At 36.8% G+C, this 15,948-nt stretch overlaps 1 protein-coding gene across 1 annotated transcript in view; it reads right to left on the bottom strand.

Annotated features, from left to right (window-relative positions):
- Window positions 1–11,547: 11,547 nt before the first annotated feature.
- LOC115219933 (cholecystokinin receptor type A-like) overlaps window positions 11,548–15,948 on the bottom strand; it is a 23,909-nt gene continuing 19,508 nt past the window's right edge. Inside the window, exon 2 of the mRNA XM_036509425.1 lies at window positions 11,548–11,782. Within this exon, the coding sequence (XP_036365318.1) occupies window positions 11,769–11,782 (14 nt within the window). The 3' untranslated portion in view covers window positions 11,548–11,768. The remainder of the gene's footprint in view (window positions 11,783–15,948) is intronic.

Here is a 15,948-nt window from a genome sequence, read left to right as displayed (position 1 = left end):
TTATGTTTAGGAAGTTATTTCACGTTAAAGTTGTAGTATTTAGGTAATTTCAACCAATCAACGACGTGTATTCAGCTGAATAAAATTACTGCTGTTGTTTGTCAACAAGAAATTCCGGTGGTGTATATTTCGTTTGTCACTGTTATTTATGACAACCCTAACCCTAACCCTAAAACCTAAACCCTAACCCTAACCCTAAAACCTAAACCCTAACCCTAACCCTAAAGCTGAAACCCTAACCCTAAAACCTTAACCCCCAACCTAACCCTAAAACCCTAACCTTAAAACCCTAACTCTAAAACCCTAACCCTAACCCTAAAACCGAAATCCTAGCCCTGAAACCTTAACCCTAAACCTAAACCTAAAACCCTAACCTTAAACCCTAACCCTAAAACCCTAACACTAACACTAAAACCTTAAAGCCAAAACCAGTACAAACGCACGAACGATGTCATAAATAACAGTGACAAATGAAAAATACACCACCGATAGTTGATGTTGACAAACAACGGCAGTAATTTTATTCAGCTGAATACACGTCATTGATTGGTTGAAATTACCGAAATAGGACAACTTTAACGTGAAATAACCTCCTAAATATAAGCTTTTCTCAAAATTTCCAAGAGTAAAAGATATTTTATATGACACATTCTACCAGTGTTCGAAGTTTGAAAGTGTTTAGTTACAAAAAGTTATTTTTTAAAATCTATCAGTCAAAAGGTAAAGATCCCACCAGGCTAGCAGATTTTGAGGGGAAGGGGAAGTCGATTATATCAGCCGTAGTCCTTGGCTGATACTTATTTTATCGACCATAAGGCAAAGTCGGACTCGGCGGAACTTGGGCTTAGAACTTAAATACGGACGCTGAGAATTTTATCCGGCATGTTCACGTGCGTATCGTTGGCGATTTTCTTCCTCCGTCTTCCCTTCTTTTAGACTTTCTTCTATTTCTGCAGAAGAGCTTTGTTCGAAACGTAAAATCATCTTTCCTTTCCTTTCCTGTATTTTCTTGCTTGTTCTTTGTTGGGATTCACTATATATATATATATCGCGTGACCGACCAGACCATCAGATGTTGTTACACATCGCTGGTCACAATGCGTTCGCATTGTTTTAGCTTTTGAATGACGCCACCCCGCTGGCTAAGCGAGCAGGCCAACAAAATAAAGAGTGGGAGAAAGAGTGTTGAAAGAGTACAGCAAGGATCACCACCCCCTGCCGGAGCGTCGTGGAGCTTTTAGGTGTTTTCGCTCATTAAACACTCACAACGCCCTAACCACTAGGCCATTGCGCCTCCATATATATATATATATATATATATTATATATATATATATATATATATTATATATATATTATATATATATATATTTATATATATTTATTCAAACCGGTTTTCGTCATAGTGTGACTTATCAAGAATAGTTACGTAACAAAAGTTTATATAATATATATATATATATATATATATATAAACTTTTGTTACATAACTATTCTTGATAAGTCACACTATGACGAAAACCGGTTTGAATAAATATATATTCATATATTTTTTCAATTTCTCATTTCATTAAAATTTTCTTTCAATCTAGCATTCTGCATTTTTACAATTTTTCCTTGCTTATCATTTCTCCACGTGCGGTCAACACAACCCCACCATTTATTGATCTATATATATATATGTTTGCTGTGCATATATATATCTGTATTTATGTACCCTTGATATATTCAATTGATGACGGTAAAGCTTATCTAAAGCAGAACCAAAAATCCTTGGATCTTGAATTATTCAATAATTTTTGCTTGTATGTTTTGCCCCTCCGCTTTACCTCATGTTGCGATGTGAACATTTAACGTGGTTTTATAGTCAGAGTTTCGACTGCTATTTCGGCATGTTGGTGTCTTTTAGACACCCTCATTTTTAATTGTTAAAATTTTTTTTACCTTTGTAAGGTATTTCTTTCATGCTGGCCACTTAATAATTTCGACACTTAAATATCGATATTATCCTCATATATAAATATATATATATATATATTTATACGTATGTATGTATATATATGTATGTAATGTATATGTATATATGCATGCAAGCATGTATGTATGTATGTATGTATGTATGTATGTATGTATGTATGTATGTATGAATGTATGTATGTATGTATGTATGAATGTGTGGGTAGAGACACGCACGTACATGGGCGGATCAGTAAGACTCTGAAACATTTAAAATATTGTCTGTAAATGACTCCACCATTTTAGCGGTGCCAAAATGTCAAGGAGGGAACATTCTTTCTTTGTTTCGAAAATTCTTTATTTATTAATGTATTTCAAAATTCCATACAATGTAGACAACCTGTCTTTAAAATGTCTCCTAAGTTGAGATCAGAACCTACGTATCGCTTTTTTTCCTTTTTTTTTCCGATGTAGCAATGTTGCCTTCAAAGAAAATAACTTTTGATCTTTAATTTTTGATCTCTAAGAAATACTTGTATTAAGATTTACCATCTTAGAATCAGATGAGCTTTAATTTCTAAAGCTGCTGTGCGGGTGCAGTTATTAGTTTGCCGAATAAATCTATATTCTTTTTAAGGCGATAGCATCACTATTTCTAATCGTAGGATCAGAAGTTGTCTACTAACGCTTTATACATATGTTTATGTGTAAGTATTGATGTGCGTACATATGATGTCATCATGTATCTATCCTGGATAGGTTGGTTGACGCATAGATGACTAGTAGGACAGGTGATAGAATTTGTATGTGTAGGAGCTTAGACGTGTGTGTGTGTGTAATAAAGGGTAAAATTAATTAGTTAATTAATTAATAATTATTAATTTTACCAAGTATATATACAAGGGGTGCTGAAAAGTTCCTGGCTTTAAGGGTTTCGCGAAAGACATAGTTGGAGGCCCAACTTCTCGAGTTCTTTTACATGGCTTAGAAAACATGAAGGACCGCTGCAATAAGTGTGGGAATCTGATATACGTTGAATAAAATCATAATTATCAGATGCTCCAGTATTTTCCTTTACGCAAAGCCAGGAACCTTTCAGCAGGGAAAGTCAGACAATCAAACAGAGACAAAGTAGACAAGAGCGAAAGAACACTTTTGGTATCATGCTATCGGCCAAATATATATATATATATATATATTATATATATATATATATATATATATATATATATATATATATATATATATATATATATGTATAATATATATACGAGTGAGTGCCCAAAAGAAACCGTAAATATTCTTATTTATTCAGTTTTACATGTTTACACTTTTATTGCCTTCAAAGCATTCACCATTGCATCGGTCCAGACGCATTTGCCACTGTTCAAAGCAGTCCCGGAACACTTGCGATGTGATACCTTTTAAAGCTTCCATCGTTTTTTGTCTTCACTTCCTCTACATCTGCAGAACGTTTTCCTTTAAGGCCGTTTTTCATTTGGAGGAACAAAAAAAGCCGCAGGGAAAAAAATCGGGTGAATTGGGAGGGTGGGTAAGCGGAGTAATGCCGTTTTTAGTCAAAAACTGTCTCACACCCCCAAGGCCATGTGCGCGGGCGCATTGTCGTGATGAAATTACCACTCTCACTTTGTCACAGGTCGCGGCGTCTTCGTCTCGCTGTTTCTCGCAAACGCTTCAGAGCTGCCAAGTAAAATGTCTGGTTAACAGTTTGACCAGGAAGAGCAAATTCTGTGTGGACCTAATCAGCATCGTCTTGATATTATGACTTGACTGCTGCTTCGTTTCCAGATCGTAGTTGCAGTACCAGCTTTCTTCACCAATGATGACCTTCGTAAAACGGTTCAGATCAACTTTCAACTGTTCTTTTGGTTCACGAAGCGCACTCAGTCGAGACTGCTTTTGGTCTTCCGTGAGTGAACGAGGCACATATTTTGCTGCAAGTCTTTTCATTCGCAATTCCTCACTGTCAATTCATTGACAGGAGATCCAGGACAAACCAGTCATATCAATTAGTTCATCAATTGTTCGTGATGTTTTCATTCGTACGGGGGCTGAGGTGGGGTTGCCTTGAACGCAGTTGTTCTTCAGGCGACAAGTGACCATTCCTAAAGCGTGCAAACCACTCGTATATTTGTGTGTTGCTCACGGCAGCGTCTTTGTAATCTGTTTGAAGTATGACAACTGTTTCGGCTATTGTTTTACCCCGGCAGAAAACAGAATTTCACGGAAGCATGCTGTTTCTTCTATTCAGCCATCGCAAAAATCGACGAACAGGAGAGAAGCACTGCAAAACAAAGGTGCACCACGTGGCAATACGATGACGGTCGGCAGACTCATGCCTGAGGGTTGCACCAAGGGACTTCTAGCAGCAGAAACCTCAACTTCAACGGGCTTGTGCCATAGAGAACGTTTCCGGTTACTTTGGGCTCCTCCTTGTACATATATACATACACACACACACACACACACACACACACACACACACACACACACACACACAATATATATATATATATATATATATATATATATATGGATGGATGGATGGAAGGATGCATGGATGGATCGATATACAATATTTATATAAAATGGTGCTGCTGAAATCGTAGAAAATTTCCGACAACCACTTCTAACTCTTTCAGGAGGTGTGCCAAGGTGTTGAGGCCCCCTTCCAACAACAACCCTCTCCATTGAGGGTTTACTGTAGTTTCTAACAGTCTGAATTGAGACTAAGGCCTTGTGGAGCTGCACGACATCACCCTTATTGAAAACGTACCCATAGACCATCACAGTTTGGGGTAACTGGGACATCACATGAATTGTACGAAAGCCACATGTTGTTCTGGGTGTTGTGCAACTGGGCTTGGCAGAAGTTCTTTTCATCTGAAAAGAATCAGATAGTTCCCCGTTCCTCAAGATGCCTCAGCTTTTTCAGAGGTTCGTCTTGGTTGTCAGAATTTTTCCCTTCTACCTCTTGTACGATTGGTATCGAAGGTTTCATGGTATCGACAACTCCCATCTCTCTTGCGAAAGCCCAGATTCCATTGCTCGGAGTCTTCCATCATTTTGGCCTAAAGCTGTTGGGTAAACTACAGTGTGCGGACGCAGTCAGATGCTTGCTGTGTCCTTTCCTGGCCATGGCTTGGTATTCCCCGTTGCAGCTGTCCATGGCACGTCTTACAAGCTTTACAGTATTCACAGAGCGTTGAGCAGCAGTCAAGATGTCGGCATTTTTATACATCAAGCATTTATATATTAATCTTGGCGCTCCTGCTGATGAGGACTTCATCTGGTAAATTACTTTATTTGCTACATAGAAATAAAGTTGAAACCGTGGTCCAGGTGAAAGATGGTAAATGGTTTTATTTTTCATTCCCTTCGAAATTACCCCTAATAGTGGTTTGGATTTTGACTACTCCTTCTAGCGTGTTAGATGTCCTATTATGACCATCTCTTATGTGTTTAAATGTACACTGTATTTATATGAATAATATATAGGCTACTGACTAGTTTTCTACATGCTTGGCTACTGGTAGTAAAAATTTCTAAATTTTTCCTACTCTGATATTATTATGTATATATATGTATATATATATATATCTATATATATATATATATATATATATATATATATATATATATATACATAAATATATATATGTATATATATACATATTTATACATATATACATACATAAAAAACATATATGTATATTTAATGTATATATGTATGTATATATATACGTATATATATGCATATATATATATATAATATATATATATATATATATATATATATATATATATATATGTATCTATATTTCTATCTGACTATCTGTCTATCTATCTATCTATCTCTCTGTGTGTATGTGTGTGTATATCTATATATATATATGTATTTATATATATGTGTGTGTGTATTTATATGTATGTATGTATATATATATATATTATATATATATTATATATATATATATATATATATACATAACATATATATATGTATATATATACATATTTATACATATTTACATACATACATACATACATACATATATGAAAATTTAGTCACTGATTGCCTGCCAGAGTAGTGTGGGATTTGAAGAGTGGTGGCTTGGTTACTATTTCTCATAGATGGAGTGTCCAGGTTGACACTCCTCTGTTAAGCATTATAGTTTCCAATGCTAAAGAGGAATTACTTCGATTCTAAATTAATTTTAGAGTGAAGCAAATAGATTTGCTTCCTCTAAAATTAATATTAAAAGTTTAATGCTAAAGATATTTGGAGATGAACCGCTAAGATCTTCATTGTTCCGTATTGTTTGGAATACTCTTTTGACAAATATTAGACTATTAAAACAAATATTAGTCTGGTAGTGTGAAAAATTAAGGTAGCTACAACAAATACAACTTCGAGGAGTAGATTTTGGTTCAACTTCTGCTGATACTCTCTCTTTGTTTGAGTTTTAGTTTTTCCTTCTTTGGCTGTTTCATCTTTTGTTTTTCTTTTAGTTTTTCTTCCTTTTACTTCTTTTTTTGGCTCTTTCATCTCCATGGTTTTGGCTTTTGGTGCTAGTAGGGGCACTTGCACTTGGGTTTACTTCCCGGGCAGGTTTCTCACTTGAATCTTCTTTGTTGTTGTCCTGGGTGTCTACCAAGTGGAGGTGACATCTTTCATCAGCACCCGTACCTCCATCCTTGCCATCTTTACTTTGTTTGTTGTCAAAGGTGGCATCAAGCGTGCCAATATGAGATCTTATGAGTGCATAGGAGCGTATGAACTCCGTTTGTGTTACTAGCTATGTTTCAACCATGACACAATGTATATTTGAGTAAGCTACGCTCACTGCAATAGCAGTGACATACACGCTGTTTCAAAAGATAAGGTAAGATCTATGGTACATCTCACTGGTGCTCTGGGATCTCATTAGTGATCTCTCTAGGGTCTCGGTGAGGTTTGGGTCTTTCAACACCAGATTCCTTCGACCATTTAACTAAACCGGGGTTGACGACCAAATCCTTGCTTGCATTCCAGTAGTAGAAAATTACCGATCTGCCCTCGTTATCCAGACACTTCGTGGCCCTCTCTGCAGCTTCACTAATAGGATTTTGTGGTCCTCGTCTTTGCTGCACCGGTCACTCCAACCCATTTTACAGCTTTACAGAATGAATGCCTCCAAATACCTGGCAGCCCTCAATTGCTTCATAATCTATAATTCCAAATGTTTACCAATATTTTATAAAAGGAACATATGTAATTTGATATTTGCACAAATTAGGGATCCAATCAACTTGAAAATCTGTATTTGTTATTTAAAGTTGTTTATCATTAGCTCTTAATATATATTTGCGCTTAAAGCAGCGAGTTGGCAGAATCGTTAGCACGCCGGACAAAATACTTAGCGACATTTCATTCGTCTTCACGTTCTGAGATCAAATTCTGCTGACGATGACTTTGCTTTTCATCCTTTTGAGTCGATAAAATAAGTACCTGTTGAGTACCGTGGGCGATGCAATCGATTTACCCCTCTCTGAAATTGCTGGCCTTGTGTCAAAATTTGAAATCAATGTGTATTTGTATCTATGCATAGATATATATGCATGTGTATATCTGTCTGTCTGTTTGTATGCATCAGCATATGTACTCTTTATATGCATCTCCAATAAGCATGGCTGCAGCTTTCGGGCTGAAACATTTTTAAGGATTTAAGCAACCGATTTCCAGAAACGCTTCCAGCAAAGTTTGCCTCCCAAACTCCTATAAAAGTGAAGTTACCTTTGCCTCCCTCCCTAACTCATTCCCCCTTCTTTCTTTTCTTCCTCCCTCCGTCCCTCCCGTTATCTATCTATCTATCTATACATACACCTATTGAGATTTACTCACACTATATAAGGTTCCGTGAGCATCTTTCTATCGGTTAGATGGAGCAGATAAAACAATTATTGTGACAACGTCCACACAAGCTTAAATCATTTTGATAACAGCTATTTTTACTAGTTTAATTATTACCTCCGCCTTCGCTAAAGAGAAGGCGTTGTTTTTCAGTCGTAGTTGCTTGTTTGCTTGTTTGTCCGTGGACAAGATATCTCAAGAATCGCTGGATGGATTCGAATGAAATTTTCAGGGATGTTTGGCCTTGTGACTGGCAAAAACTAATTAGATTTTGGGATCGATCCGGTACCGGACAAGGATTCTAGATTATTTTCCGGTTTTTTTTTTTTTTTACTTAATTTTTGAGAGCGGTCGGATTCATTTTTAGTATTCTCGTTTGTGAGAGAAGTCGAGTTTATTTCAGATATTCTCATTTTAAAAAATCATCGGCTAATCGTTTAGTGGACGTTGGTATTGCCTTGGCGGTGGTTTGTGCTTTCTGAGTGCTCTTGTTTTTAGTAGCTTAATCATTGTCTTACGACTACGTAACATTAAAAGATTTTTTTAAAAAAGCTACTCGTTGGAATTCAATGAAATTTCAATGGAATTATGGCAACAGTTATATGCGTCTGGTGCGTAAAAACGAGAGGTTTTACTCAAGTGTAAACAAACCGCGACCCTTTGCATGATTTCCACGAACTTTCAGTGTTCCAAATTATTAACGAGTGGTCTGATAGTCGTGTAATTATGGGTCGTAATGTGACTTAACTGCTTCAGAGAAATCTGGCATTACTTCTGAACTTGCGAAACGTAAATCAACATTAGAAATATTTAAACTAATGGGAAAATATCACCAAACTGCGAAAAGATTTGTTACAGCTTCTACGAAGATATGTAAGAGAGTCGACAAGGGTCAGTCGAGGGTTGTTTCTCAATAAATTTTGCTGCAATGGGCTTATTCCACAGAGAACTTTTCCGGTCACTTTTGGGTATCTCTTCACACACACGCATACATATGTGGTGGCTGTCTACTCCTTATGCAGAGTTTGACCATCTACAACTTAGAACCATCGTGGCATCTGATATAGCTTTTTAAACCAGACAATGTTTTGAAAAGACACCCACATAGATTGCATATCGGACTTAGACCACCAAGAGTTGCAGTTATGTTCTGATCTTTGTGGATCTTAAAATGTCTTTTGAGGCCTACGTTAGATTTGCAAACCTTCTGGCATACATTGCATTGAAAGCTGTGCACAAGCACGTGTATGTATGTATGCATGTATGTATGTATGTATGTATGTATGTATGTATGTATGTATGTTGTATGTATGTATGTATATATACACGTATATGTTTTTGTGTGTGTGTCCTTGTGCTTGCACTTATCCGCTACCACTGCTTGACAATGTTCTTTTGTTTCCGTCCTTGTAAGTTATCCTTTCAGCAAAAGATATCTATAAAATAAGCATCAGGCTTAAAATAAGTACTGAGGGCAATCAAGCTCAGTAACAATCTATCAAGCAACAACTACCCCTGAAACAGGTATTATCTACTCCAATTATGAAGAAAAGAGAGGATGAAACCAAAAAACTGTCCACAGTCTGTCTACCCTATGTGAAAGGCCTCTCTGAAAAGATACAAAAGATATGCGGCCCATATGACATCAGGACAATATTCAAGAGTAATACAACACTTTGCAAATATCTCCTTCAAGTAAAACCACCAATAGAAGAGAATATAACCAAAGACTGCGTGTACTCCATCCCATGCTGCTGTGGTAGGTTATACAAAGGGGAAACATGCTGCCCCCTCAAAATAAGGGTAGAGGAACATCACAAAGCTGTGACATGAAGAGATATTGATAAATCGGGTATAGCTGATTGTGTATGGAAAGATGGAGACCACCTCCCCCTGTGGGATGAAGTTAAAATAATAGACAGAGAACACCACTGGAAAATACGAAAACTAAAAGCAGCAGCATATAGGCTAGGACACAACAACCTCCTAAGCAGCCTGAGTGCAGATATGAGTAGCATATGGGAGCCAGTATTAAGGAAGGATAGGAACATATTGGATTTATAAGCCCTAAAATTCACTCCATAATTGCCCACGGGCATAGGGTGTAGTGGTTAAGAGAGCGGGCTACTAACCCCAAGATTCCAAGTTTGATTCCAGGCAGTGACCTGAATAATAATAACAACAATAATAATAATAACAACATCAAAAAATACCTTAGGAATGATGACAGGATGGTATATCAGCCGAAACGTTGTGTTAACAACAAACAAGATGATGACAAATATCCGTCAAATGTAAATAATGTAAAAATAGATTTGTAGTACTATAAACGGAATATATTTTGAAATAAAATACAAACTACTTTCCGCAAATAATTGTTGAAAATTCCATGAATATATGGCTTGAGAATGTTGTTCAGTTAGATGGAATAATTTAAGAATTTTCTGTTGAGGTGGGTACGTTTAATTAGTAAAGATTCTTTATGAATATTCCATGTAATTATGATTAAATGTGGCGTATAACTAAAAGTCCAACAACGAAATCCCTAACAAAAGCATATTAATCCTTGTTACATTCAGTATATTTTTGGCTTCACGGATTTGCCGTCTTTCAATACTAACAGTGGATTTTCTTTTTTGTTGGGTGTAAGTTTCACTAATAGTCCTGGGAAATTTTGTTGCTTGAGGATTATAGGACATACCAGAAGAGTTTTTGTTAGTTGCATGCATATTTCTCTGTATTTTCTTAAATATGCATATACGAACTATAAGTAGCATATGAGCTACTAGAACAAAGACGAATGCAGCAAAGCTCAGAGTCAAAACTATGGCAGAATGAGTAATATAAATTGTATCATTTATATCTTCTTCAGAAAATAAATACTCTTCACCAAAGAAGGGATCTCTATGTTTTGCGTGCCGTGAATAACAAGTATTGGCAAACTTGAAGATAAGAGGCAAACATAAAACTAATACGAAAATGCTTGGCGGCTTTTCATACAAAAGGTATGGCTGTGTGGTAAGTAGCTTGTTTACCAACCACATGGTTCCGGGTTCACTCCCACTGCGTGACACCTTGGGCAAGTGTCTTCTACTATAGCCTCGGGCCGACCAAAGCCTTGTGAGTGGATTTGGTAGACGGAAACTGAAAGAAGCCCGTCGTTTATATATATATATATATATATATATCTGTGTGTGTGTGTGTGTGTGTGTGTGTGTGTGTGTGTGTGTGTGTGCGTGCGTGTATATTTGTGTTTGTCCCCCTAGCATTGCTTGACAACCGATGCTGGTGTGTTTATGTCCCCGTCACTTAGCGGTTCGGCAAAAGAGACCGATAGAATAAGTACTGGGCTTACAAAAGAATAAGTCCCGGGGTCGAGTTGCTCGATTAAAGGCGGTGCTCCAGCATGGCCGCAGTCAAATGACTGAAACAAGTAAAATAGTAAAAGAGTATTGCCGTATCGACATACTCGCACACATGTATCAGCTGCTATAATGAATACAATCAAGGATGAATTGGATAGTCCTATTGTAATAATAAAACGCATTAAGCGACACACAGCATCAGTGTGAACGTGCAAAGGAAAGCATAAAATTACAATTTCCAAAATAATACATATGAGGCAAGTTAAGAAATCACAAAAAGAAAACGCTGTTAGGAAGAAATTTGTTGCAGTTTTCTCGAATTTATAATAACATATATATATATATATAACAATACTATTTCCAATATTCCCGATCACCATAACAATTTCCATAAAGATAAATGGAGGAAAATAAATAGGTGTCCACCAGTACATCAATCAACCGTTGCAAGATGTTGGCAGACATTTTTGACATTTCTTCTGTTCGCATCAATTTCCATGGAATCCGTTTTTAATTTTGGTGTTCTCGTTGAGATCAGTACAAACTCTCTGGAAAGATGAAATAAAAATTATAAACACATGCATGTAAATATTGAAATTATAGGAAAGAACTGTTTAGGAAATTATTTATCAAAGAAAACGGATTGCCACGGAAGTAGTTTAGTTAAATTTTCTATCAATATTAACCGATAATTTTGTTATAGAATAAAAACAGATTGCACTTAAACGGAATATTAAACCGGCAGTTTAACATTCTGTGTGATAAAGGATGATTTATGCTTTAATGAGTTTAATAATAATTTACCATTTCATCATTAGACTTTCTGATATTTTTGAGGAAGCCAAAAATTACTGAATTCTTCATTTCAAATTCGAGAATGTGATTTGAGTATTACATTTTAGTCATTATGACATTATAATACAATTTCTCGTAACTAACGAAAGAATAACACTATAGGTTACCGCAGTAAAACATATTGCATACCTAACATATACAGCTACAGAAAAACAAGTTTCCCCTGAGAAAACTGGTTTTTCTGTAGCAGTGTGTGTATCTCTTTCAGTGTGAGTTGTGTGTACTTAAGAAATTTCCTATTCAAGAGCATTAAATAGTTCCTTCTACTTTTGTTTTAGTTCTTATTCAGAATTATTGCTTTCTTATTCGCGAAGACTACATTATGTCATATGTGAACCACATTTTGCTTGTACGTTCCATTTCTGGAATAGCCTAGAAGGGTTTTTATGTCTGGCACACTATACACTTGGTGCACTTTATCACGCCACAGGCTGCTCAGACGTTCTCCCATGCGAAGAAATTAAAGTTTAAATTTCTTTTAGTTTAGTTACCGGATTCTATTCTGTTATAAAATAAGGCATTAACATGACAACACATCGTGTGTTATCGTTTACTATGAATATACGGTATTTGTAACAAATAGATATTTTCTGTATTGTGATCGTTTCTTTTCGTCTTTCTGCTATTTATATTTCAGTTTCCAAAGTAATTGGTGATATATGTTTATTTCCCTTGTATGTCGGTTATATAATTTCTATTTTTGTACTCTTGTGAAGGTCACACTCTGGTACTTCCAGTTGAAACGGGATACTTTATTACTAATGAAATAAACGTGAACTGTTCATGTTCATTGCATTCTCTTTGCCATAAAAAGATGTACCATCACATTATGAAATATGGAGGAAAGGGATTTTTCACGGACACGAGAATCGTCAAACACTCTAAAGAGAGGTAGTCGTTAGGTGGAAGCACTCCGTCGGTTACGACGATGAGGGTTCCGGTTGATCCGACCAACGGAACAGCCTGCTCGTGAAATTAACGTATAAGTGGCTGAGCACTCCACAGACACGTGTACCCTTAACGTAGTTCTCGGGGATATTCAGCGTGACACAGAGAGTGACAAGGCCGGCCCTTTGAAATACAGGTACAACAGAAACAGGAAGTAAGAGTGAGAGAAAGTTGTGGTGAAAGAGTACAGCAGGGATCACCACCATCCCCTGCCGGAGCCTCGTGGAGCTTTAGGTGTTTTCGCTCAATAAACATACACAACGCCCGGTCTGGGAATCGAAACTGCGATCCTACGACCGCGAGTCCGCTGCCCTAACCACTGGGCCATTGCGCCTCCACTAGTCGTTAGGTAGTCGTATGAACAATGGAGAAATGCCTTGCAGTATTTATTCCTGTTTCTGCGCTATGAATTCAAATGTCGCTGAGGTCAACTTTTCCTTTTATCCTTCTGGGGTCGATGAATAAAGAAATAGCCTAGGGTGATCGAGTGATGCACTCATTTAAGCGTCGGAATGGCGCAATCATTTAAGCAGTATTTTCCCCGGCTCTTTACTTTCTAAGTACGAATCCAGCCGTGGCCTACTTGGTGGATGACAAACTTAATCTGCTGTGCCAATACGTGGCAAATTGGGTGCTCTGATTTCCTATTTGAAGATACCTTCCCTCTCTTCCTCCTCCCCACCAGGTTCAGAGGTCCTGAAGGGGACCATGGAGACTACTCTTTCTCCTGACTAAGCAATTTAAAAAAAACAAAAAAGCAAGGAATTGGTAAGTCGAGAATATATTTCGCCATTTGGGGTAAAATCCAAGGATCCTGAATTGTAACACTAGTACAACCGCTTCAGTCCATTTCCACGTCTAGTTGCCCTCCTGATCTGACTTTCGAGCAAATTCCATTAATCCTTTGCTATTTCTTCAACAATGTGAAATCAAATTACTAAAACATTCCGTGTGTATTTTTATCGCGTGTGCATTTGTCATACCCCTTTTAGGAACAAAACCTACACTCACTAATATGCTCAGAAGGTCAACATCGAGAAAATGAACCATTCGACCATTAAACCAACGAGAAATCCCGAACACCAGAGCTGTGAAACCTTTTTTTTTTATTTAATTTCAAAAATTTTTCTGATTTCAATAATTTTAAAAATAAATAGAGAAATACAAAAACATAACTAGAGTAATAATATCTTAATTTCTAATTTAGGCAAAAGGCCAGTAATTTTGAGGGGAAGAACAAAATTGATAACATCGATTGACTGGTACTTTGATTTATCGGCTCTAGAAAGGAAAAAATACAAAGCTGGCATTGGTACACAGAAAGCATCGGATGAATCGGTATTTCCGCCGACGTTCTAATGATTTTGCCGGCTCATCATCTAACTCAACAACAGCAAAATGAATAAGCTTATAATACAACAAGCTTAGTAAACAAAAAGCATGAATTAAATATTACGAGTTAATTTGCTTAAATATTACATGCCCGACGGAAGAGATAGAAAGAAGTTAAAAAATATTTTCTTCCTGTTCCTTTTCTAATTACTCATCCATTAACTCTTACGTACACTTTATAAAGATCTCTCGAAATTCTATATGCATCCTAGTTTCCTAATATAATAATGAGTAGGGCTTTTATATATTTGTATATATATATATATATATATATATATATATATATTAGACCAAAAAGGGTACGGACGTCGCTATATATATGTATATGTAAAAAAATACAAACTGGGACAGAAACGCAAAACATTTAGAAGACGATACAAAAAACACGGACGGGACATTCGAAGCCTTCAATCTTCAGTCAAGAACCGGATCATCTTCGCAATTTCGGCTGATTAATCTTGAGATTGCTCCGATCTGGCCAGCCCCAAAGGAAAATCTAAGCCAAGCGCATTAGATTCCTTGGAAGAAAGCCTCGAATGTATACAAAACAAGGACGGAAAACAGGACGATGTTACACGAATAAAAATACAAAAATACGTAAAAACAATAATGATAATAATAATAACAACAAAAACAGAACATCACAGACAAGCGTCTTTTCGACAGGACGAGTAAATTTTTGAGCTGGCATTAGAAAAAAGCCTTAGGGCTAGAGAGAGAAAAAAATTTGTCTTGCCGCAACGGCTGCTGACCACGAAAAGGCTAGCAATCGGTCGGCTAGTCACGTGCGAGGAGAAGAGAGAGGAAAAGAGGGACAGATGAAGAGAGAAAGAAGGGGAACAAGGAACAAAGGAGGAGGGGAAGAGAGAGAGAGAGAGAGAGAGAAAGAGATGATCAAAGAGGATTGCAAAGTGTGAAAGGCAGAGAAATGTAGGAGAGGGGGGAGAGAGACAGTGTTATAGAGTCGTACCAAGATAAGAATATGTACTTATATATTAGACCAAAAAGTGTACGGACACCAGTATATATATATGTATATGTAAAAAAATACAAACTGGGACAGGAACGCAAAACATTTAGAAGACGTTGCCCCAAATCACAGAGTAGGAGTAGGACAGAGTAGGAGAAAGAGTAGTATAAGTGAAGGGAGAGGAGAGAAAATAGTAATTCGGTGAAGGAGAAGTAGTGAGAGTAATAGCCCTGACTGAGAGAGAGTGAGAGAAAGTAATAGCAATGAGAAAAAGAAAGTGGCAAAGAGCGTGTCATGTATCTTCTATTTTTCTCCATCACAACATATGAATGAGAAAGGAAGGGGTGGTAGATGAATATCGAAGGAAGGGGTGAAAAAAACAGCGTTTCAACACTGTGTGAGTATATGTGTGTGTATGTAAAAGGGAGGTATGTGAATGTGTGTATGTGCGTGTGTGTTTGTGTGTGTGTGTGTATGTGTCTGTGTGTCTGTGTTGAGTAATTACACTAGTTTACGATCAAAGATCATAGATAAATAATAGATAATTGA

The sequence above is a fragment of the Octopus sinensis genome, linkage group LG15 (assembly GCF_006345805.1).
Source record: "Octopus sinensis linkage group LG15, ASM634580v1, whole genome shotgun sequence".
NCBI classification, from domain to species: domain Eukaryota; kingdom Metazoa; phylum Mollusca; class Cephalopoda; order Octopoda; family Octopodidae; genus Octopus; species Octopus sinensis.
This window is presented reverse-complemented; position numbering and strand designations above follow the sequence as displayed.